The sequence below is a fragment of the Babylonia areolata genome, chromosome 7, assembly GCF_041734735.1.
Source record: "Babylonia areolata isolate BAREFJ2019XMU chromosome 7, ASM4173473v1, whole genome shotgun sequence".
Classification (NCBI taxonomy): Eukaryota; Metazoa; Mollusca; class Gastropoda; order Neogastropoda; family Buccinidae; genus Babylonia; species Babylonia areolata.
Window position 1 is genome coordinate 4002583 of NC_134882.1, and position 20357 is coordinate 4022939.

General features: G+C 50.6%; 2 protein-coding genes across 2 annotated transcripts in view; both read right to left on the reverse strand.

Annotated features, from left to right (window-relative positions):
* Nucleotides 1-490: 490 nt before the first annotated feature.
* Nucleotides 491-19915, reverse strand: LOC143284282 (cadherin-related tumor suppressor-like). Its single transcript, XM_076590976.1, has 7 exons — nt 19903-19915; nt 17239-18995; nt 16533-16636; nt 14635-14957; nt 13141-13358; nt 10205-10457; nt 491-9211 (listed from the first exon to the last, which is right to left on the reverse strand). The coding sequence occupies exons 1-7, from the start codon at nt 19913-19915 to the stop codon at nt 7434-7436; spliced, it is 4446 nt and encodes a 1481-aa protein (XP_076447091.1). The 3' UTR covers nt 491-7433.
* LOC143283669 (cadherin-related tumor suppressor-like) overlaps nt 18858-20357 on the reverse strand; it is a 366856-nt gene continuing 365356 nt past the window's right edge. The window contains exon 16 of the mRNA XM_076589888.1: nt 18858-18995. The gene's annotated coding sequence lies outside the window, so the exon portion shown is untranslated. The remainder of the gene's footprint in view (nt 18996-20357) is intronic.

Here is a 20357-nt window from a genome sequence, read left to right on the forward strand (position 1 = left end):
CACAGTCTGGGAACATGAAGGCCAGAGGCAGTGAATTCACAGACAGTCTGGGAATATGAAGGCCAGAGGCAGTGAATTCACAGACAGTCTGGGAATATGAAGGCCAGAGGCAGTGAATTCACAGACAGTCTGGGAATATGAAGGCCAGAGGCAGTGAATTCACAGACAGTCTGGGAATATGAAGGCCAGAGGCAGTGAATTCACAGACAGTCTGGGAATATGAAGGCCAGAGGCAGTGAATTCACAGACAGTCTGGGAATATGAAGGCCAGAGGCAGTGAATTCACAGACAGTCTGGGAATATGAAGGCCAGAGGCAGTGAATTCACAGACAGTCTGGGAATATGAAGGCCGGAGGCAGTGAATTAACAGACAGTCTGGGAATATGAAGGCCGGAGGCAGTGAATTCACAGACAGTCTGGGAACATGAAGGCCAGAGGCAGTGAATTCACAGACAGTCTGGGAATATGAAGATCAGAGGCAGTGAATTCACAGACAGTCTGGGAATATGAAGGCCAGAGGCAGTGAATTCACAGACAGTCTGGGAATATGAAGGCCAGAGGCAGTGAATTCACAGACAGTCTGGGAATATGAAGGCCAGAGGCAGTGAATTCACAGACAGTCTGGGAATATGAAGGCCAGAGGCAGTGAATTCACAGTCTGGGAATATGAAGGCCGGAGGCAGTGAATTAACAGACAGTCTGGGAATATGAAGGCCGGAGGCAGTGAATTCACAGACAGTCTGGGAACATGAAGGCCAGAGGCAGTGAATTCACAGACAGTCTGGGAATATGAAGGCCGGAGGAGCCCAATCCTCTCCCTCGCGCCGTTTTAAGTTACTTCGCCAACTGACGTCAGGTAGCCATTCACACCTGATTGGAGTGAGGAAAACTGGATGAAGTGCCTTTCCAGAGGATACAACCCAACAAACCAGGCTGAAACAGGGCCCCCAACCCTGATCACTGGATCAGAAGTCCTACACCAAACCGACTCTGCCATGGCGCCTCTCGTGTATACATCCCCACAGACAGACAGTTCAAAGCAGCTGACATCACGCACAGAACTGAACACGTCCACACAACAGCTCGTGTGACATAATCTTTGTCTTGGTGACACCTACTGGGGCTCACACTATAGCACCTCAACGACAAGCAAGTGGCCAATGGAATGGTCAAGAGAGGCAAAAAGCGAAAGACGAGTTGTTAGTTGAAGATGGACCATCCTTTGGTACAGTTTTTGACTAACTAGACAATCAGTGCCACCTACTTGTTGGAAAGTGGATGTATTTACATAGCAAGTAGTTCTCTCTCTCTCTAAAAAGAAAAAGAAAAAAAAAGAAGAAAACAAAGAAGTGAAACTGGACATTATGGCAGTTTGCTGTGACCTTCACTTTTCCGCTGTGTACTGCCGACAGCAAGAGCCACAGACACTGTCTACTTACAGAACTGAGACCAAACATCTTGTCCTTGTGTGTTAGGTCTGAATGAATCATCATGGTAGTGTGGATGACGTTTGGCCACCCCCTGGGGTCAAGACCCGGGTGTATCTTTTATCTGTCCGAAAAAGTTCACAGACATTGAGCGTTGATATGTGAAAATCATTCCTATTGTTTATCTCTTAACGGACATATTTTTTCCTCTTTGTTTTTCTTTTCATTTATGCGTCTGCATTTAGGGGCTGCATGTCTCATAATTTTATGCACTCATTTCTACAAGCAGGCTTTAAAACGCAAGACTGATTTTATTCCCCTGTTCAGACAGCCGTACTAACTCTGTTTTCTGAAAACGGAACCTCTACATGACGTGTTACAATTAATCAAATATGCAACATTTTCATATTCTACACTCTGAAATATTCAACTTTTGGTGATAGCTTGCACTGAGAAATCGGGAGTCTAGCGGGAAGTCTGATTAGTGATCACTGATGAGACACTGCACCTGGAAAAACAGCACAGGGTGCCACGTATCACGTGATGGAAGGTCAAAAGTCCAGTGAGTCCAGGAAGAAGACACGATGAGGGAAGAAGAGCAGCGTGTACCTAACACGAAGAGGAAAAGGCCAGGATTCTAATCGGTTCACCGCCCATCGCTACACTGTGGAATGAATACAGAGTTGGTGATGTGTTAACTCCAGTGACAACGTGCCACGCTTCTGGAAGTACTCTAGTTTGAACCTCAGCAGTGTCTGATAGATGGGGAGGGAATTTTCAATTCTTTTTTTTGTCTCCCATTGCCAACAATTTATATGCAGATCAGCCAAATGAATGCCTAGTCCCCTGTGTATAGGCATGTGTGTTGACCAATATGCAAACAGCAAGGACCCTGTGATCTAAATCAGCAGCTGCTGGGTTACAGAAATATAAATAAAATACCCTCATACACACTTCTACTGAACATGGGATACAGTTGCCCCAACAGTTGAAGAGAGACAGCTTATCCTTACACATAAAAGACTGCTTATGAAAATGTGTTAGAGTGATCTGCAGCACACAAACATAGAAACAGGCACAGACGAAACGCTAAGGTAGACAATCCCCCCTTATGCAGTCAGTTGTAATAGTTTTTATCAACTGTCATCTCCATCCTGAAGTCGTTCCTGCCAGCTTTGAGCAAAGATGGGAGTGGAAGCAAAAGATCACAGGACATGCTTTGATCTGGAAGAAATAATATTGTCTAACGAAGGGGGTGGGGTGGGGACATAATTTGAAGAGCTCCAAAGAGACTTCAGCTTCTCTCGCCGTCCTCCACAAGGGAGGTAATCAAGTATGTCAATACAGCCACAGAGCGCCCTCTGGAGTTCAACGGAAGAAAATAAAACTTCATTATAACACCCAGGCTGAGTGGTTCAAGCTTTGGGTTTTGACAAAACGTGGTCAAGAACTGAGGACAGTTACACCCACCTGTAGGATAAACACTGAGTGTACTCTTTCCGTCCAACTGAGATCAAAAGTCAGTTGAAACATTAAGTTAAACTGTGCTTGAAAAGATCCTTTGATGATCTTGACCTCAGACCTGGTGATGTTGACGTCAGACCTGCCCCCATTAGTGGACTTGGCAGGGTCACTGTGGCATGGTGACTGGAAAAGGGATTGGGGTGTTACGCCGGTCACCCCCATAAGACAGCGTATAGTATGATGTAGGTTTTGCAGTTTGGTGTGGTAGATTCTATTTTCAGCCCCATCGAACTAGAAACTATGTGAGTATGTCTTTTCAAACTACATTTTCGCAAGACTCCTTGATTTGAGCTGGCCGATTAAAAAAAAACTCGGAGCAGATATACGGCTCAGAACTGTTACAACAGACACCCCCCCCCCCCCCTTACTCTTTCTCCTGCTCAGTGCAACATATTTCTTTCTTTTTTTTTTTTTTTTTACCTTTCACGTGTTCGTCAGAGCCGGGCAACACACCGCCCTATCTTATTGCCAAGACCTAAGTGAGGACCCCATGTGTTGTACGTGAGGTGGGGAGGAAGGCAGACCCTGACACAGTGGTCAGCGTGTGATGGCCCGGCCAACAAGGACACATAAGCAAGGAAGGGGGAAACGCAAAACATCGGCTGGCACCACGTAACTCAACTCTCAATGTTAATCGTTTCATCTAAAAGCACAAGCACTTTCACGTCACGCTCAGGTCTCAGGCAAACAATACAGCTAGCCATTGCACAAGCTCTCAAAATGAGTAAAACATCTCCTTCAATCTCAAACAAAGCTAAGCATCATTCATATAAGCGGTCTATCATTAATTTGATATGAAAGATAAACCTAAAATATCAATCATTCTTTTGATGAGTAAAGTCGTTACTGTTGATTGGATCACTATAACACACAATTAAAGCCATCAAACATTGTCACAAGCAACTTCTGGGAATCGATCCTTCCTCTCATCCCAGACACACGACACTGGTATCAATGCTTTCTTTCATCAGAAATAAGCAACGAAGCTGCTAACTGTATTTCATCTTTGACAAGAAACCCACCTCTGACCAAACTTGAAACAACAAGCAGAGAGAAAAACAAAAAGAAACCCAAACCCCTACCAATCCTTGGCCTAACACTGGCAGAACAACGACCAATACTTCAATATCTCTCACACTATCGTTATCAAAATGCGCAGATCGTTTTGCTTCAATACTTGCAAATCCAGGTCTGATTGAGGACATAGCACAGCTAGAGGAAACAGTACTGTTCAAACCAAAGTGGCGAATGAGAAAGAAACTGAAAACAAGTCCGCCCAAAACAGTCTGCTTTTTGATCATCTAAATTTAAATATATAAAAAAGTGCTAAGAACACTTAAGACTAAATCACGAAGCTTTACATCTTGACTTTATCATAACTAAAGACCTATGGGATGAAGAGAGTTGAGAAGAATAGCCGGCTGATGACGTGGCAGTATATTAACACGTATTCAACACATTCCAACATCACAGGATTGTATGTAACTGGATGCTCCAGAATTATACGCCTGTGTTGTGTTACAGGCCACACTCCAAATTATACGGCTGTGTTGTGTTCTGGGACACATTCCAGAACTGTATGTCTGTGTGGTGTTGTGGGACACATTCCAGAACTGTATGTCTGTGTTGTGTTGTGGGACACATTCCAGAACTGTATGTCTGTGTTGTGTTGTGGGACACATTCCAGAACTGTATGTCTGTGTTGTGTTGTGGGACACATTCCAGAACTGTATGTCTGTGTGGTGTTGTGGGACACATTCCAGAACTGTATGTCTGTGTTGTGGTGTGGGACACATTCCAGAACTATATGTCTGTGTGGTGTTGTGGGACACATTCCAGAACTGTATGTCTGTGTTGTGTTGTGGGACACATTCCAGAACTGTATGTCTGTGTTGTGTTGTGGGACACATTCCAGAACTGTATGTCTGTGTGGTGTTATGGGACACATTCCAGAACTGTATGTCTGTGTTGTGTTGTGGGACACACTCCAAAATTATAACTATGTCTGTGTGTTATAGGACAATCTCCAGAATTATTTGTGTTGTGTTGTGGGATACACTCCAGAATTATATGGCTGTGTTGTGTTGTGGGAAATACTACTCCAGAATTATACCACTGTGTGGTATTGTGGGACATTCTCCAGAATTACATGACCGTGTTGTATATCTGTAAAGCCATAAAGAACAACTCAGGCATTGCACTATCAAACACGAGGCAGCAGCATCATTATCACATGGGCTGATATCGTTCACCTTCAATCCTTTGACACCATTCAGTATGTAAAACACCTGCAACAGGTTATATCTGAAAGAAAACAAACAAACAGGTTATATCTGAAAGAAAACAAGCAAACAATGGAAATCAACCTTATATTTATTCATATCCTTCTCTCTTCTCATAGCACCTTAGTCTCTGAATGAGTATCAGGGTAAATCTCTTGTTAAGCATCGGTGCAAACACACACTCTCATAGGTATCCACTCCTCATGTAAGCTTCAATTCTTAAAAGCGTGACAACATTAAGAATGTGTAGGAAGGCGACGACTGACGTCAACAACATCACTTTTTTCAATGCTGAAACAGTTGAAGGCAGGACCCAATGAAAACTGAGCTTCCTCTCTATACCTGCACTCCACTGTGACCGCCACTGGTACCCTGATTCGGATTATACCCCCTCCCCCTTCCCCCTCCAAAACAAAAACAACCCCCCCAACCCCCCCCACACACACCCCAACAAAAACCAAAACGAAATCTCACTGTCGCTCCATATACAAGATTAACTATCCGTGATTTCTCCTCCCCCATCAATTTGGTGACAGGGGACCACCACTGGGGAGGCACAGCCACCAATCCGGGCACGTAAGTGGTGGCCATAAGAGAGACAACTCATTGTAATTTGTCAAGCGTAAGTTGCCTCCCTTTATTTCACCACTTACTGCAGCCCGATTGGTATTGCCTGTAAAGAGTCGCACCCCTTCAAACCGATGCCGTGTCCACAGTATTGTTGGGGTGGGCCCAGTTAAAGGCTTTGGTTGATGTCACCTTGTGCCCTGGTAAAGGAAACGTGACCATTGCTGATTTGATGTGTGTTCTCTGTAGGCACAGCCAGGCCCAGTTCCAGTGACCCACGATTCTGGCTCTTCGGCCAGGGTATAACCTGTATTCAGTGAAGAGTCGACCGACGTATCTAATTATCATTACACACACACACACACACACACACACACACACACACACACACACACACACGTTGCTTATTCAATCACCATCTTGAAATAAAAATTTTGACTTGACTTCACACACACACACAAACTCCACTCATTGAAATAATTAAGAAAAAAAAAAGGACCGACTTAAAAACCCATATCATTAAAATAGTTCTGATCATAACATTGCTAGAACAGCCGCTGAAACCACACACAGACAGACATCCACGCGTTTTACAGAACACTTACTGCACATAACGACAGAACCAGAAAGTTATCAGTACCCTGCCAACATATGAGAGGCCCTTTCTGATTCAGAAATGGAGACTTCCAATGTGTGGGAAACAGAAAACAAACAACAGCTGTGTTGATGGCTTTCCATGGAGTCAGACAGGAACCTGATCTACGAGCCATCCCAGGCAGCTTTGGCAGTTGCACACAGTCACTGGTTCTCTGGCACCAACCGGGGTATCACTGCTCCATCTCACATCACCGCACAGATTCAGTCACACCAACATCTCACCGTTTAGTCCCCCCCCCCGCCCCCCGTTATGTCGTATCACACTCAACTTGTGACAAAAATGGTCAACACCAAACCCTTTCAAACAATCACCTGTGGATTATTATCATTATTATTATGACATGACGTTGAATTATTATAATGAATGTAGTAGGTCCAGCCAGCGCTTCAGCAAAATGTCGTAGCTACACGAAAGTTATGTCACAACGTGCAATGTCCAGCAGTGCAGTGTCGACATTTGTTGTTACCTGTCAACACTCGGGGCTGTAGTCCAGGACACTGGTATCAAAGGTTTGTAGTGACAGCGCATGAACTATTTTTTTCTCCGAGTGAAAACAATTCATGTCGCCACACCAAACACCTGGTTATCTTCAAGTACCTTAATTAATGCTGAACTGAAGCACAGCCGACCAAACATGAATTGATGTACACACACACACAGACTCTCTCTCGTAAGTGCACACGCCCACACCCATACACACGGCAAAGTCATTCAGGGAGACACACAGGTATCTGTGAGCCCCATTTATGGTGAGATCCGATAAAAAGCATGGAATAGGCGATAACAAAAGCTGTCACATTTTGTTATACAGACCATCATCATTTGACATCAATTCTGCTTCTCTCTATCTCGCTCTCTCTCTCTCTCTCAGTGTCTCTCCGGAGCAAACACACAAACACACAAACACACACACACACGCCCACTGTGCCGCACACACAGTGACACGAGGCCAGGCCAGGCACGGCAGAGCCAGCATCAGACATACTCCTCGTGGTCGTTAGAAGCGGCTCCCTGCAGGGTCCGCGCCGTGTCCGGCAGCAGGGCGATGTCGGCAAACACGCCCATCAGTTTGTGGAAGTGAGGCCCCAGGTTCAGCACGCTGTCCAGCTCCAGGGCCCCGCACCCCCCTGACCTGTCCTCCACCCACGGGGGGCCGCCCCCAGCCCAGCCCCCGTTGGACTGGTGGTCAGTGGGGGTGGGGGGACCGCTGACGTCATCCTCCGCCACCTCTGGAAGCTTGGAGAAGACGGGCTTGGGCGTCTCCATCCGGCCACCTCGCTCGTTGTCATACTCGAACTCGGAGCACGTGAAGGAGTCGTTGGCCCCACTATCGTCACTGTCGCTGGAGTCTGGAGGGTCCAGCAGCAGGTGTCCGTCCAGCGGTTCCTCCGGCGTGGGCCCCGTGTGGAGAGGGTGGGGGTGGTGGGGGTGGGGGTGGTCCTCGCTGGACGAAGACACGGCCTCCAGCATGCTGGCCGTGTTCTGGAGGTCGGCGCGGGCGTTGAGGCGGTTCACTTCGTCCACCGTCAAACCCCGCGTGTAGCGCAGTGCGTGAGAGTCTGACGGAGGGTGATGGGGGTGGTGGTGGCTCCGGGGTGCGTGGCCGTTGGGCTGTGGTGGTGGTGGGGGGTTGTTGTTGGAGGAGGAGGTGGAGGAGGTGTGGCTGTGGTGACTGCCCAGCGAGTTGCTTCCCTGAGAGCGAGAGCCGCCCACATGAGAGCCGGACACCCCCCGCGGAGCCACGTCACGAGCCGCGTAGGGCGCGGTGGTCAGGGCGGAGGCGGGCCGGGCGGACTGCGCGGACAGCGGCAGGGGGGACGGCCTGGCGGGCATGGACAGCGCGGACCCCGTCACCGACACCGGACTCTGTCGGGGCTGAGTGCCGTCCCGCACGTGCTGTCCGGAATTGTGGCGGTCACGGTGCTGGTGGGGGTGGTGGGAGTGGTGGGTGTGGGGGTGGAGGTGAGCCTTCAGATCCCGGCTGTGGCGGAAGCGTTGGTAGTGCTGGATGACGTCAGAGTCGGACGGGGCGATGGAGCTGGCGTTCTCCAGGTCGTAGTGCTCAGGAACGCCCTCCGCCCCGCCCACCCCCACCCCCAGCCTGCTGTGGTCGACGTTCTCGATGATCATGGTGCCGTCGGCGAAGTGCGTGGCCGGGGCTGTCGTCGTCGTCGTCGTCGTCGGAGGAGGAGCGAGCTCGGACAGGTTGGAACCGATGAGGTCTGGCCGCACAGACAGCGAGGTGGTCTTCTGGCCGGCCAGCTCCTCGGCGATGTGGTTCCGGATGATCATCTCCTCCAGCTGGGCGTTGTCCGCGTAGCGAGGGCTGCTCCGGCTGTGCGTCGTGCTGCTGCTGTCGCCGCCAGTCAGCTTGTCGGCGCTCAGGTTCTTGCCGCCGCCGCCGCTCTCCCGGGCCTGCTTGGCGGGCAGACAGCGGTGGAACCAGCCCCGCCGGACCTGGAAGAGGACGAAGATGATGACGATGGCGATGAGGAGGAGGACGGACAGGGCGATGACCACGATGATTCCGGGCTGAAGACCGCCCTGCTCCGCGGCCAGGGCCAGGGCGCTGCAGTTGTAGAGCTCCCCGTTGGGCCGACAGCTGTAGCCCTCGCCGCACGGGTTGTGACGACAAACCGCCTCACAACCCCGCACCACCCCCCCACTGGCCCGGATCGTGTAGCGCTCAGAGGTGCCGTTCAGGGGCAGCTTCTGCCCGTTGATGCGGAACTCGCTGATGCAGCCTTCCAATCCTGCACGCACACGCACGCGCACGTGCACACATACATAAACACACGTATACGCACGCGCGCGCACACACACACACACTGAATAGTTCAGAAGTCATCGACTGTCGTATTAATTAATGTTGCATGTACACACAGCACATACACAAACATCTTTTTTTGTTGTTGTTGACAATCTGACTTGTCAGGAACACATCTGCACACATAAGCACATGCGCGTGAGTGACACACTCACCCCTATCTTACATGTACACAATGTTTTCGCCGCCAAAAAATACAGAGTTCTTGACCTGAAATGCAAACAACAACAACAACAACGATGTACAATACTTACCCACAGGCACAAACCCTGACTCTTGATACACCACCAACCCAACTAAAGAATATAATGTGAAAAGAACTCTGTCTCATTCAAAATGCAAAGCACAATACCTTTTTTTTTCTTTTTTTTTTTTTAACATGGCTACTGTTTTAAAAAGTTCTGTTGGGGAGAATGCAGGAAAGGCTTCAAGGTATAAACAAATTTCTGCGTCAGTTCGTAAGGTGAGTCGTTCCTCTTGCTACTTCACGATTCGATCTGATGTAGCCCTGATAAGCATCCCTGTCGCCACACACACACACACACACACACACACACACACACACCGACTTCTTTGTGCACTGCACTAATGCGTCCACCCCATCCCCACATAAACCAAAAACAAACATCCACCACCTACCAATGAACCGACATATCGTATCATGGCTGAATCGGTAGCGCTCGCGCGCTCACGCGCTCACACACATACACACATTGAAGATATCACCCATAACTCTATCTCCCTGTCTCTTCTTTGTCTTACACACACACACACACACACACACACTCTCATTCCTACAGACACAGATCAAAAGATTCCAACCTGTGACTTACACATTATTCATAGATCCCGTCCACACCCACACCCCCACCCAGCATCACCTCCCAACCCCTCCACCGCCCTTCTCCACCCCACCGACCTTTGAAGAGCCGTCCGTTGGGCAGCATGGTGGCCCCGCCGACATCCATGCGGTCAATGTCCAGCGAGTGGAACGGGAACAGGGCGGGGAAGACGCGGGACTGGGACAGCGTGGGCCGGTTGTCCAGGGTGAGGGTGAGGTTGGAGGCGGCGGTGGTGAGGGTGAGGGTGTGCCAGGCGTTGTCCACCAGGTCGGCCACCACCATCATGGGCTGCCCCGACGACAGCGCCAACTTCACCGCCCCTTCCTCCGCCTGTTGGGGGGGTCGGGGGGAGTGGGGAGGGGGGTGGGTGGGGGTGGGGGTGGGGGGGTGCAGATTGAAGATTTAGTTTTCAGTTTTCTGAAGGGAGGCGGCGTCACCGCGCGTTCAGTCAAAAGGTGTCTGTAGCTACGTTGCACCACGTTCTCCTGGAAAGGTGCCTGACCTGACCAGCAGCATTTAACCCAACACGCTTTGCTAGGCCTCTCCAGTGCATGCAGCTGTGTATTTATCAACATAAAAAAAAAAAAAAAATTGCCAAAGACCAACATTTATGTTGCCATGGGTTCTTTTACAGTCCGCTCAGTGCGTGCTGCACACGGGACCTTGGTTAATCGTCTCATCCAAATGACTAGACGCTCAGTTTGATTTTCCAGTCAAACTTGGGAGAAAGGGTGAGAGTGGGGTTTGAACTTAGACCCTCACGGACACTGCATCACCTTCCTCCTCATGTGTTGGGAACACAAGTGAACTGGGACAGTAAAGGTGACTGCAGGTTTTGTTCCTGGTCGATGCCACAGCTGACTGATTCTTTAGCTTGGACTTGTGTCTGTGAGGGGGTGACAGTTGATGCCACTTCCCTGCCGAGCCGAACACACCTGTGGGTGTTTACCTATAGGGTTACTTACAGGTGTTCATCTGTCGGTGTTTATTTGTGGGTGTTTTGCTTGTGGCTGTTTTATCTGTGGGTGTTTATTTGTCGGTGTTTCACCTGTGGGTGCTACCTGTAGGTGTTTACCTTTGGAACATAACCTGTTGGTATTTTACCTGTGGGTGTTTATTTGTGAGTGGGTGTTTGTACCTGTGGGAGTTAACCTGCAGGTGTTTTACCTGTGGGTGTTTATCAGACAAAGCTTACCTGTAGGTGTTCACCCGTGGGTGTTTTACTAGTGGGTGTCTACATGTGCATGTTTGAGTGAACAACTGGAGTCACAAGTCTGCTTTACAAGAGAGACATAAAATATCAGGTGTGATGGCCTAGAGGTAACGCGTCCACCTAGGAAGCGAGAGGATCTGAGCGCACTGGTTCGAATCACGGCACAGTCGCCAGTATTTTCACCCCCTCCAGTGGACCTTGAGTGGTGGTCTGGACGCTAGTCATTTGGATGAGACGATAAACCGAGGTCCCGTGTACAGCATGCACTTAGCGCACGTAAAAAGAACCACAGCAAAAGTCTGTAGAAAAATCCACTTCGAAAGGAAGACAAATAAAAAAACGATCCAATGCTGGAAAAAATACAAAAAAAGAAAAAAAAAAGAAAAAGAAAAAGAGGTGGCGTTCTCAGTGTAGCGATGCGCTCTCTCCCTGGGGAGAGCAGCCCGAATTTCACACAGAGAAATCTGTTGTGACAAAAAAGAACAATACAATACAATACAATACAATACAATACATCTTTTAACTGAGTTCTGGAACGACCAGATTACATCCACTCCCCGTACTTGATTGGGTGAAGGGAGGTGACTGCTTCATAGTCATATATTTATCATCTTCTGAGTTATTTCCCTTACACCGTTGACGACATTCATCTTGTGTGTTGGCACGCTTGGCAAACTTAGTGATGTTCGATGTTGGGGAGTGTTGGTTTACTACCAAAATAAATATACATGTACACTGGCAGTTTTCATGCCAATCTTTTCCTCTCTCACGCATACAGAGCTGTATATAAACGCATACACTCACTCACACAGATAACTGAAAACACATTACTCTCTCTCCCTCTCTCACACACACAGCTAATAAATACATGGAGTCTCTCTCTCTCTCACTGACACAATCAGGTGCATGTACGTGTGAATTATAGGCTTACCCTATATGTGCTCTCTCTCTCTCTCTCTCTCTCTCTCTCTCTTTTACACACACACATTTTGTACATGGCATGCACCAACACGCCATAATGTTGGCCAGCTTCCCACCATCCCACATTAACATGTCAACAACAAGTGACTGCCCCACACAACACACACGTCAACAAGGCACTGCCCCACACAACACACACGTCAACAAGTGACTGCCCCACACAACACACACGTCAACAAGGCACTGCCCCACACAACACACACGTCAACAAGGCACTGCCCCACACAACACACACGTCAACAAGTGACTGCCCCACACAACACACAAGTCAACAAGGCACTGCCCCACACAACACACACGTCAACAAGGCACTGCCCCACACAACACACACGTCAACAAGTGACTGCCCCACACAACACACACGTCAACACGTGACTGCCCCACACAACACACACGTCAACAAGGCACTGCCCCACACAACACACACGTCAACAAGGCACTGCCCCACACAACACACACGTCAACAAGTGACTGCCCCACACAACACACACGTCAACACGTGACTGCCCCACACAACACACACGTCAACAAGGCACTGCCCCACACAACACACACGTCAACAAGTGACTGCCCCACACAACACACATCAACACGTGACTGCCCCACACATCAACACGTGACTGCCCCACACAACACACACGTCAACAAGGCACTGCCCCACACAACACACACATCAACACGTGACTGCCCCACACAACACACACGTCAACAAGGCACTGCCCCACACAACACACACGTCAACAGGTCACTGCCCCACACAACACACACATCAACAAGTGACTGCCTCACACAACACACACACGTCAACAAGGCACTGACCCACACAACACACATGCTGTCAGCAGTGTGCGCAGAGAATAGAACCCCCGACACGCGGGAGGCGCGGACACGCAGTGAGAGGCTGGAACTGTCCTCCGGCGCCGACCGTCGCTTCCTCCGCGTGCCTGCAGCCATGCTCAGCAGCTGCCGACGTCGGTAGGCCTCCCTGGCGGTGTAGGTCACTCTGGACTCGCTGCCCAAACTGACCGGCTGCGCTTCTGTCCAGGACAGTGACACACAATCAGGGCGTGCACCGTGAGTCAGCGTTGTGAGGCAGAGAAAGGCATGGTGGGCGCAGACGGGAGAGAGACAGACAGAGAGAGGAATAGAGAGAGAGAGAGAGAGAGAGAGAGACAGAGAGAGGAATAGAGAGAGAGACAGACAGAGAGAGGAATAGAGAGAGAGAGAGAGACAGAGGAATAGAGAGACAGAGACAGAGAGGAATAGAGAGAGAGACAGAGAGAGGAATAGAGAGAGAGAGACAGAGAGAGGAATAGAGAGAGAGACAGAGAGAGGAATAGAGAGAGAGAGACAGACAGAGAGAGGAATAGAGAGAGAGAGAGACAGACAGAGGAATAGAGAGAGAGAGACAGAGAGGAATAGAGAGAGAGAGACAGAGAGAGGAATAGAGAGAGAGAGACAGAGAGACGAATAGAGAGAGAGAGACAGAGAGAGAGGAATAGAGAGAGAGAGACAGACAGATAGAGGGGGAGATAGAGGGGGAAAGAGAGAGAGAGAGGGGGAGGAGGGGGGCAGAGAGGGGAAGGGAGAGGGAGAGTGCTAAAGGGAGAGGGGGGAGAGAGAGAGCTTGAGGGAGGGGGGGAGAGTGGGGAATGAGAGGGAGAGAGAGAGAGAGGGAGACAGGGGGTAAGAAAGTGAATAGAGAGAGAGAGAGAGGGGGGGACAGAGAGAGAGGAAAAAGAGAGGGAATTGGAGAAAGAATGACAGGCAGAGAAAGAGAGAGAGAGATGGAGAGTGGGTGATGGGGAGGGGGGGGGGGGTGCCGGGCAGGGGAGACAAGACAATCAAGATAAAATTCTTTATTTACGAGGATAATATACAAGCACTGGTGCACTTTCTTTTACATCCAGTCCCCATGCTCAGTTTGGGGTCCGAGTCAAACACACACACACAAACACACAGAGATAGAGAGACAGACAGACAGACAGAGAGAGAGAGAGAGAGAGAGAGAGAGAGAGAGAGAGAGAGAGAGAGAGAGAGAGAGAGCCTCGACACCGTCCCCTACTCCTCACCCCTCTCTCTCAGTGCTCCCTCCCCAACCCAAACCACCCAGTCCCCTCCCCCACCCCATCTCTCAACGAACCCTTTCCCCCCCACCCCCTCCCCAAACCACCGCGTCCCCTCGCCCCATCTCTCAATGCCCCCTCCCCCCCACCCCCAATGCAAAACCAACTCTGACCCCGCCCAACCCCCTCACTTCCTCCCCACACATCATCCTCCCCCCGCCCTCCCCCCCGACCCCCCTGCACTCACTGAGTTCGCATCGCTGCCCGCTCCACTCCTCGGTACAGCGGCACTCGGGCTGGGCCCAGCGGTCCACGCACACGCCGGCCCCGGGCGGCCCGCAGACTCGAACCTGGCGGCACGGGCTGGCGGCCGAGCGGCGCGGGCAGGTGAGGGTGACGTTGGAGTGGCGGCGGGCGGAGGGGAGGTGGAGGAGGGCGCGGCCGTTGACCTGCAGCGAGTGGAGGCAGCCCTCCAGGCCCGGGCTGACCACCTCCCCGGGGTGTCCCAGCAGCACCCCCACCTCCTCCACGCCTCCCACCCACAGCCCCACCCCCTCCACAGCCGTCGGTCTGAAACAGCGCGTTTCAGGGTACAGAAACCCCCGAAAACGGAGTATGGTTGCCTACATGGCGGGGAAAAAACGGTCCTACACGTAAAAGCCCACTCGTGTGCATACGAGTGAACGTGGGAGTTGCAGCCCTGAACCACGAACGAAGAAGAAGAAGAATACTTGCGTTTCAGACTGCAAAATACTTGAGTTTCAGAGTGCATGATACCTGAGTTTCAGAATGCAGAATATACTTGCATTTCGGATTACAGAATACACTTGCGTTTCGGATTACAGAATACACTTGCGTTTCAGACAGCAGAACAATGCATTTCAGACAGCAGAATACATGTGTTTCAGACAGCAGAATACAGGTTTCAGACAGGAGAATAATGTGTTTCAGACAGCAGAATACATGTTTCAGACAGGAGAATAATGTGTTTCAGACAGCAGAATGATGCGTTTCAGACAGCAGAATAGATGTGCTTCAGACAGCAGAAAAATGTGTTTCAGACAACAGAAAAATGTGTTTCAGACAAAAGAACAATGTGTTTCAGACAGCAGAATAATGTGTTTCAGGCAGCAGAATAATGTTTCAGACAGCAGAATAATGTGTTTCAGACAGCAGAACAATGTATTTCAGACTGTAGAACACATGTGTTTCAGACAGCAGAATACATGTGTTTCAGACAGCAGAACGTGTTTCAGACTGAAAACACATGTTTTTCAGACTGCAGAACTGAGTAAGAGAAGTACCAAACTGAGAAAAGAGAACTCTAGAATTAAGAGGAGTCCCAAACTGAGGAAGGGGGGCAGCAGAACTGAGCAAGATAAGCCAAAGAACCGAGTAAAGGGAACTCCAAAACTGAACAAGATTTGTCAAAGAATTGATAAACTGGAGCTCCAGAACTGAGTAAAAGGAGTCCCGAATTGATTAGGGAGGGCTCCAGAAATAGCTGAGTACGATGTTTGGAAATACTAATACACTTCAAATGAAAACGGCGTCTCTGTGGGACCTGGACGTGGATCTATGTACACGAATTCCATTATTACCATCACTATAATACCATCATGATCAACGTGAGAGTGAGTTATAACATTTTCAACCTTGTGTGTAATCTCCAATATCAGTATGGTTATTGTGATCGTGTAAAACTATGTTCGAGAAACATATTATGACTAATTTTATTATGGCTGGCAATAGCCGGACGTCAAATTAGCCCACCTGCTATGAAAAAGAAAACAAAACAACAGCTAGTTTATCAAATGCACGACCAGGCATAAGGTGTGCGTGTGTGTGTGTGTGTGTGTGTGTGTGTGTGTGTGTGTGTGTGTGTGTGAGAGAGAGAGAGAGAGAGAGAGAGAGCGTGTGTGTGTGTTGCGTGCGTGTGTGTGTATGTGCGAAAAGCGAGCTTTCTTTCCTTTGCTCTAAACCTGACCATCAGTCATCAACAGCAAATGGTATCAGGCGAGTGTGCCAGTATTTGCTCAGTGAGTGAGTGAGTGAGTGAGTGTGTGTGTGTGTGTGTGTGTGTGTGTGTGTGTGTGTGCGCGTGCACGCGTGTGTGCCCACGTGGATGCGCACGTGCAGACGGACCTGGAGGGGAAGGTGACGCTGCTGTAGCAGGCCGTGTTGTGCGGGTCACAGGGCTCACAGCCCTGGCCGTCATCCCCGCACCTCTGGACAACCAGGGACGACTTCTGTTCACACACACACACACACACACACACACGCACGCAAAGCACACACACACACAAACACGCACACACGCAAAGCACACACACACACACGCGCACGCACGCAAAGCACACACACACACACACACACGGAGAGAATTCGAGATCAGTGAAAAGGAAACCGTTATAACAAAATGTTCATAAAGACACTGATTCACACATGTACACTTAAACACACACACACACACACACTCTCTCTCCTTCTCTCACAAACAAATATATGAACACACACATTCTGTCACACAAATCCACATGTAAGCATACACGTGCACACACACACACACATACACACACACTTTCTCTCTCTCTCTCACTGAGTATATTATGCTTTTCCAAATGTGACTCATGTTCACACCCCTTCAAATGGGGCTTTGGCCTGACTGAATAAAAATTTCAATTCTGTTCTGTTCTGTCTCACTCACACACACTTTCACCCCAACCCACCTACTCATGTACACACTTCCACTACACCCTCCCAAACTCGCACACATTACACTGTCACCCACCCACCACCCGCACACTTACACCACCCTCCTTCACACACACACACTCACACACACACAGACCTGTGACTGCACGATGGCCTCCAGTCTGTACCAGTGACCCGTGTTGACCCTGGTGCCGTTGACCTGCACGCGGACCACCCCCTGACCCTCACCCCCCAGCCTGAAGGTCAAGGTCAGCGCGCCGTGCAGCACGTGCAGAGCCAGGTAGCCCTTGTCCTGTCCCGGGAGGAGCACCTGCTCATAGAGCAGCAGGGCGTGGCTGGACACGGTGGCCAGGTAGCCCGTGACGATCAGCGAGCTGTGGTCCGCCAGGGGGGCCAGCGACACGAAGGAGTCCTCCCCGAACCCCAGGCTGGACCCCTGGCACACGTCGCCATAGTAACCGTAAGGACACAGGCACCGGAAGCCGTCCATGTCGTCCCGGCAGGTGGCGCCGTGCAGGCAGGGGTGGCTGACGCAGTGGTAGCGGTTCTGGCACAGCGGGCCGTAGAAGTCGGGCGGGCAGCGGCAGGCGAAGGAGCCCTCCAGGTTGGTGCACGTGCCTCCAGACTGACACGGCTGGCTCCGGCATTCATCCACGTCCTCCTGGCAGTACGGCCCCGTCCAGGGCTCCGGGCACGCGCAGGCGCCGTCCCTGCACGTGCCCCCGTGGCTGCAGAAGCTCTCCCCGCACGGCTCGCGCGCCGCCTGGCACCGGTCCCCACCGTAGGCTGGAGGGCAGTCGCACGCCTCCCCCAAACCCGGCGTGGCCGAGGTCAGCACGAGGTGTTGCCCGCTGTGCGACACCAGCCCGGGGGTCAAGGTCACCCGCGTGCTGCAGTTCCCGCCGTGCAGGCAGGGGTCGGAGGAGGAGGCACACAGCTGCACGGCCGCCGTCTGCACGTCCACCCCGGCACGGCTCTCCAGCGTGGCCTGCAGTCCTGTCAGCTTCTGGGCCAGCAGGGTCTGGGGCACCACGCCCTCGCCCTCCTCCACCGCCAGGTACACGTACAGCCCGGAGTCTGCTTCCCTCAGGCTGATGACGAAGGGCTGGCTGGCCTGTCCGAACAGGCTCTGCACGGCGCTGACAAAGGCCACGTACTTGGTGTTGAGGAAGGCCGCCACCGGCATGCGGGCCAGCTCCACGGCCACCGCGTTGTGCAACACGGGCAGCCCGAAGCGCCGCACCTGCACCTTCACTGTGTAGCTCACCTCATCGAAGCTGCCGTCAGACCCGGCCACGCCCAGCGCGTACGACTCCCGCTCTGGCTCCGCCCCCAGCCTGAGGCCACACCCCTCCGGGATAGTGAACACGGACTGGTCGTCGTCCCCGGACACGATGCGGCACGTGTAGTTGCCTTCCTCATCCACGTCCAGCGGCCGGACGTCGGCAATGACCCCCCGTGACGTCATGCCGTCCAGAACGGCCAGGCGTACGGTGAGGGGGCGGGGCTGGGGCGGGGCGTTGTTGACGTCGGTGACGAGGACGGTGAAGGTGAGGGTGGACGACATCCGCTGGCCGCCCAGGCCGCCCTGGTCGTAGACGATGACGGGCACGTGGAAGAGCTCGTGCAGGTGTCGGTGGATGGGGCGGGTGGTGGTCACCACGCCCGTGTCGTTGGCGATGGCGAAGAACTGGGCGGCAGGGCCGGGCAGCGGCCGGTAGCTGTAGGGGCCCTGGTTGGGGCTCAGGTCCGGGTCTGACGTGTTCAGCGACAGCGTGATGACGTGCGTGCCCGCCGGCTGACCCTCTCTGACGTAGGCCGTCAGCTGGGCCGGCACGAAGACCGGACCGTTGTCGTTGATGTCCAGGAGGTAGATGTCCACCTCGCAGGACCCTGGACACCACAGACACCACACCGGACCTCAGTGCTGCACTGTCAGAGGTTCGTCTTTCCTCTGCTTCCTCTATTTGTGGCTCTAGTCATCTTGTTTTCCGTTAATATACATCACAATTACAACAACAATAATAATAATGATAATGATACTACTACGTTTGTGTGTGTGTGTGTGTGTGTGTGTGTGTGTGTGTGTGTGTGTGTGTGTGTGCCGTGGAAGCTGCGATACATAGACTAGAAATGAGTGTGTGGAGGAGGGGGTAGAGGAGGTGCAGGGTAATTTGTGGTGTGTGCGTGTGTGTGTGTGTGTGTGTGTGTGTGTGTGTGTGTGTGTGTGTGTGTGTGTGTGTGTGTGTTGGAGCTCATGTACGTTTATATGTATTTGACTGTGCTTTCATATCTGTGAAACTGCGTTTTGGGGGCATATCTGTTATGCATGTGTGGGTGTATGTGTGAATGTGTGTCATGTTTTATATTTATTTGCTTATTTATCATCATTGTTGTCTTATTTATTTAATTATTTCTTTATTATTATTATTATTTTATCATTATTTTCATTACTACTACCTTTTTTTTAAATATCATAATTATTATTTATTTATTTATTTATGTAAGCTATATATATAGATTTTTTTTTTCTCAAGACCTGACTAAGCGCGTTGGGTTACGCTGCTGGTCAGGCATCTGCTTGGCAGATGTGGTGTAGCGTATATGGATTTGTCCGAACGCAGTGACGCCTCCTTGAGCTACTGAAACTGAAACTGATACTACTACTACTACTATTACTGATAAGGATAATAATCGTCATTATCGTCATCATTGTTGTTGTTGTCTTCCCTGTGAGATGCATACTTACATGTACTTTTGTGTCAGAGTGTCACACATTCTTCACAGTACATCATCATACGTAGCTCCAACATTTGTCACACACAATGCACTCAGTTACTTCTCATTCAGGAACGGTTTGCACCAGTTTGCAATTATTTTCCATATACGAATTTCGAACAGGAAAATGTCGTGCAAAGAATACAACATTTGCATAAAAATAGGAAAATGGACCAAACAACATTTAATCTACCTACCTACCTACCTATTAACCTATCTATCTATACATGAGGTGACAGACACACATACAGACAGATGAAGTGACAGACAGACATACAGGTAGAGTGACAGACAGACATACAGACAGACAGGGTGACAGACAGACGGACGGGGTGACAGACAGACAGATGAGGTGACAGACAGACAGACAGAAAGGCACGCAAATGCATAGACAGGCGGGTGACAAAGTGACAAAGAGATACGTATACAGAGAGAGAGAGAGAGAGAGAGAGAGAGAGAGAGAGAGACACACACACA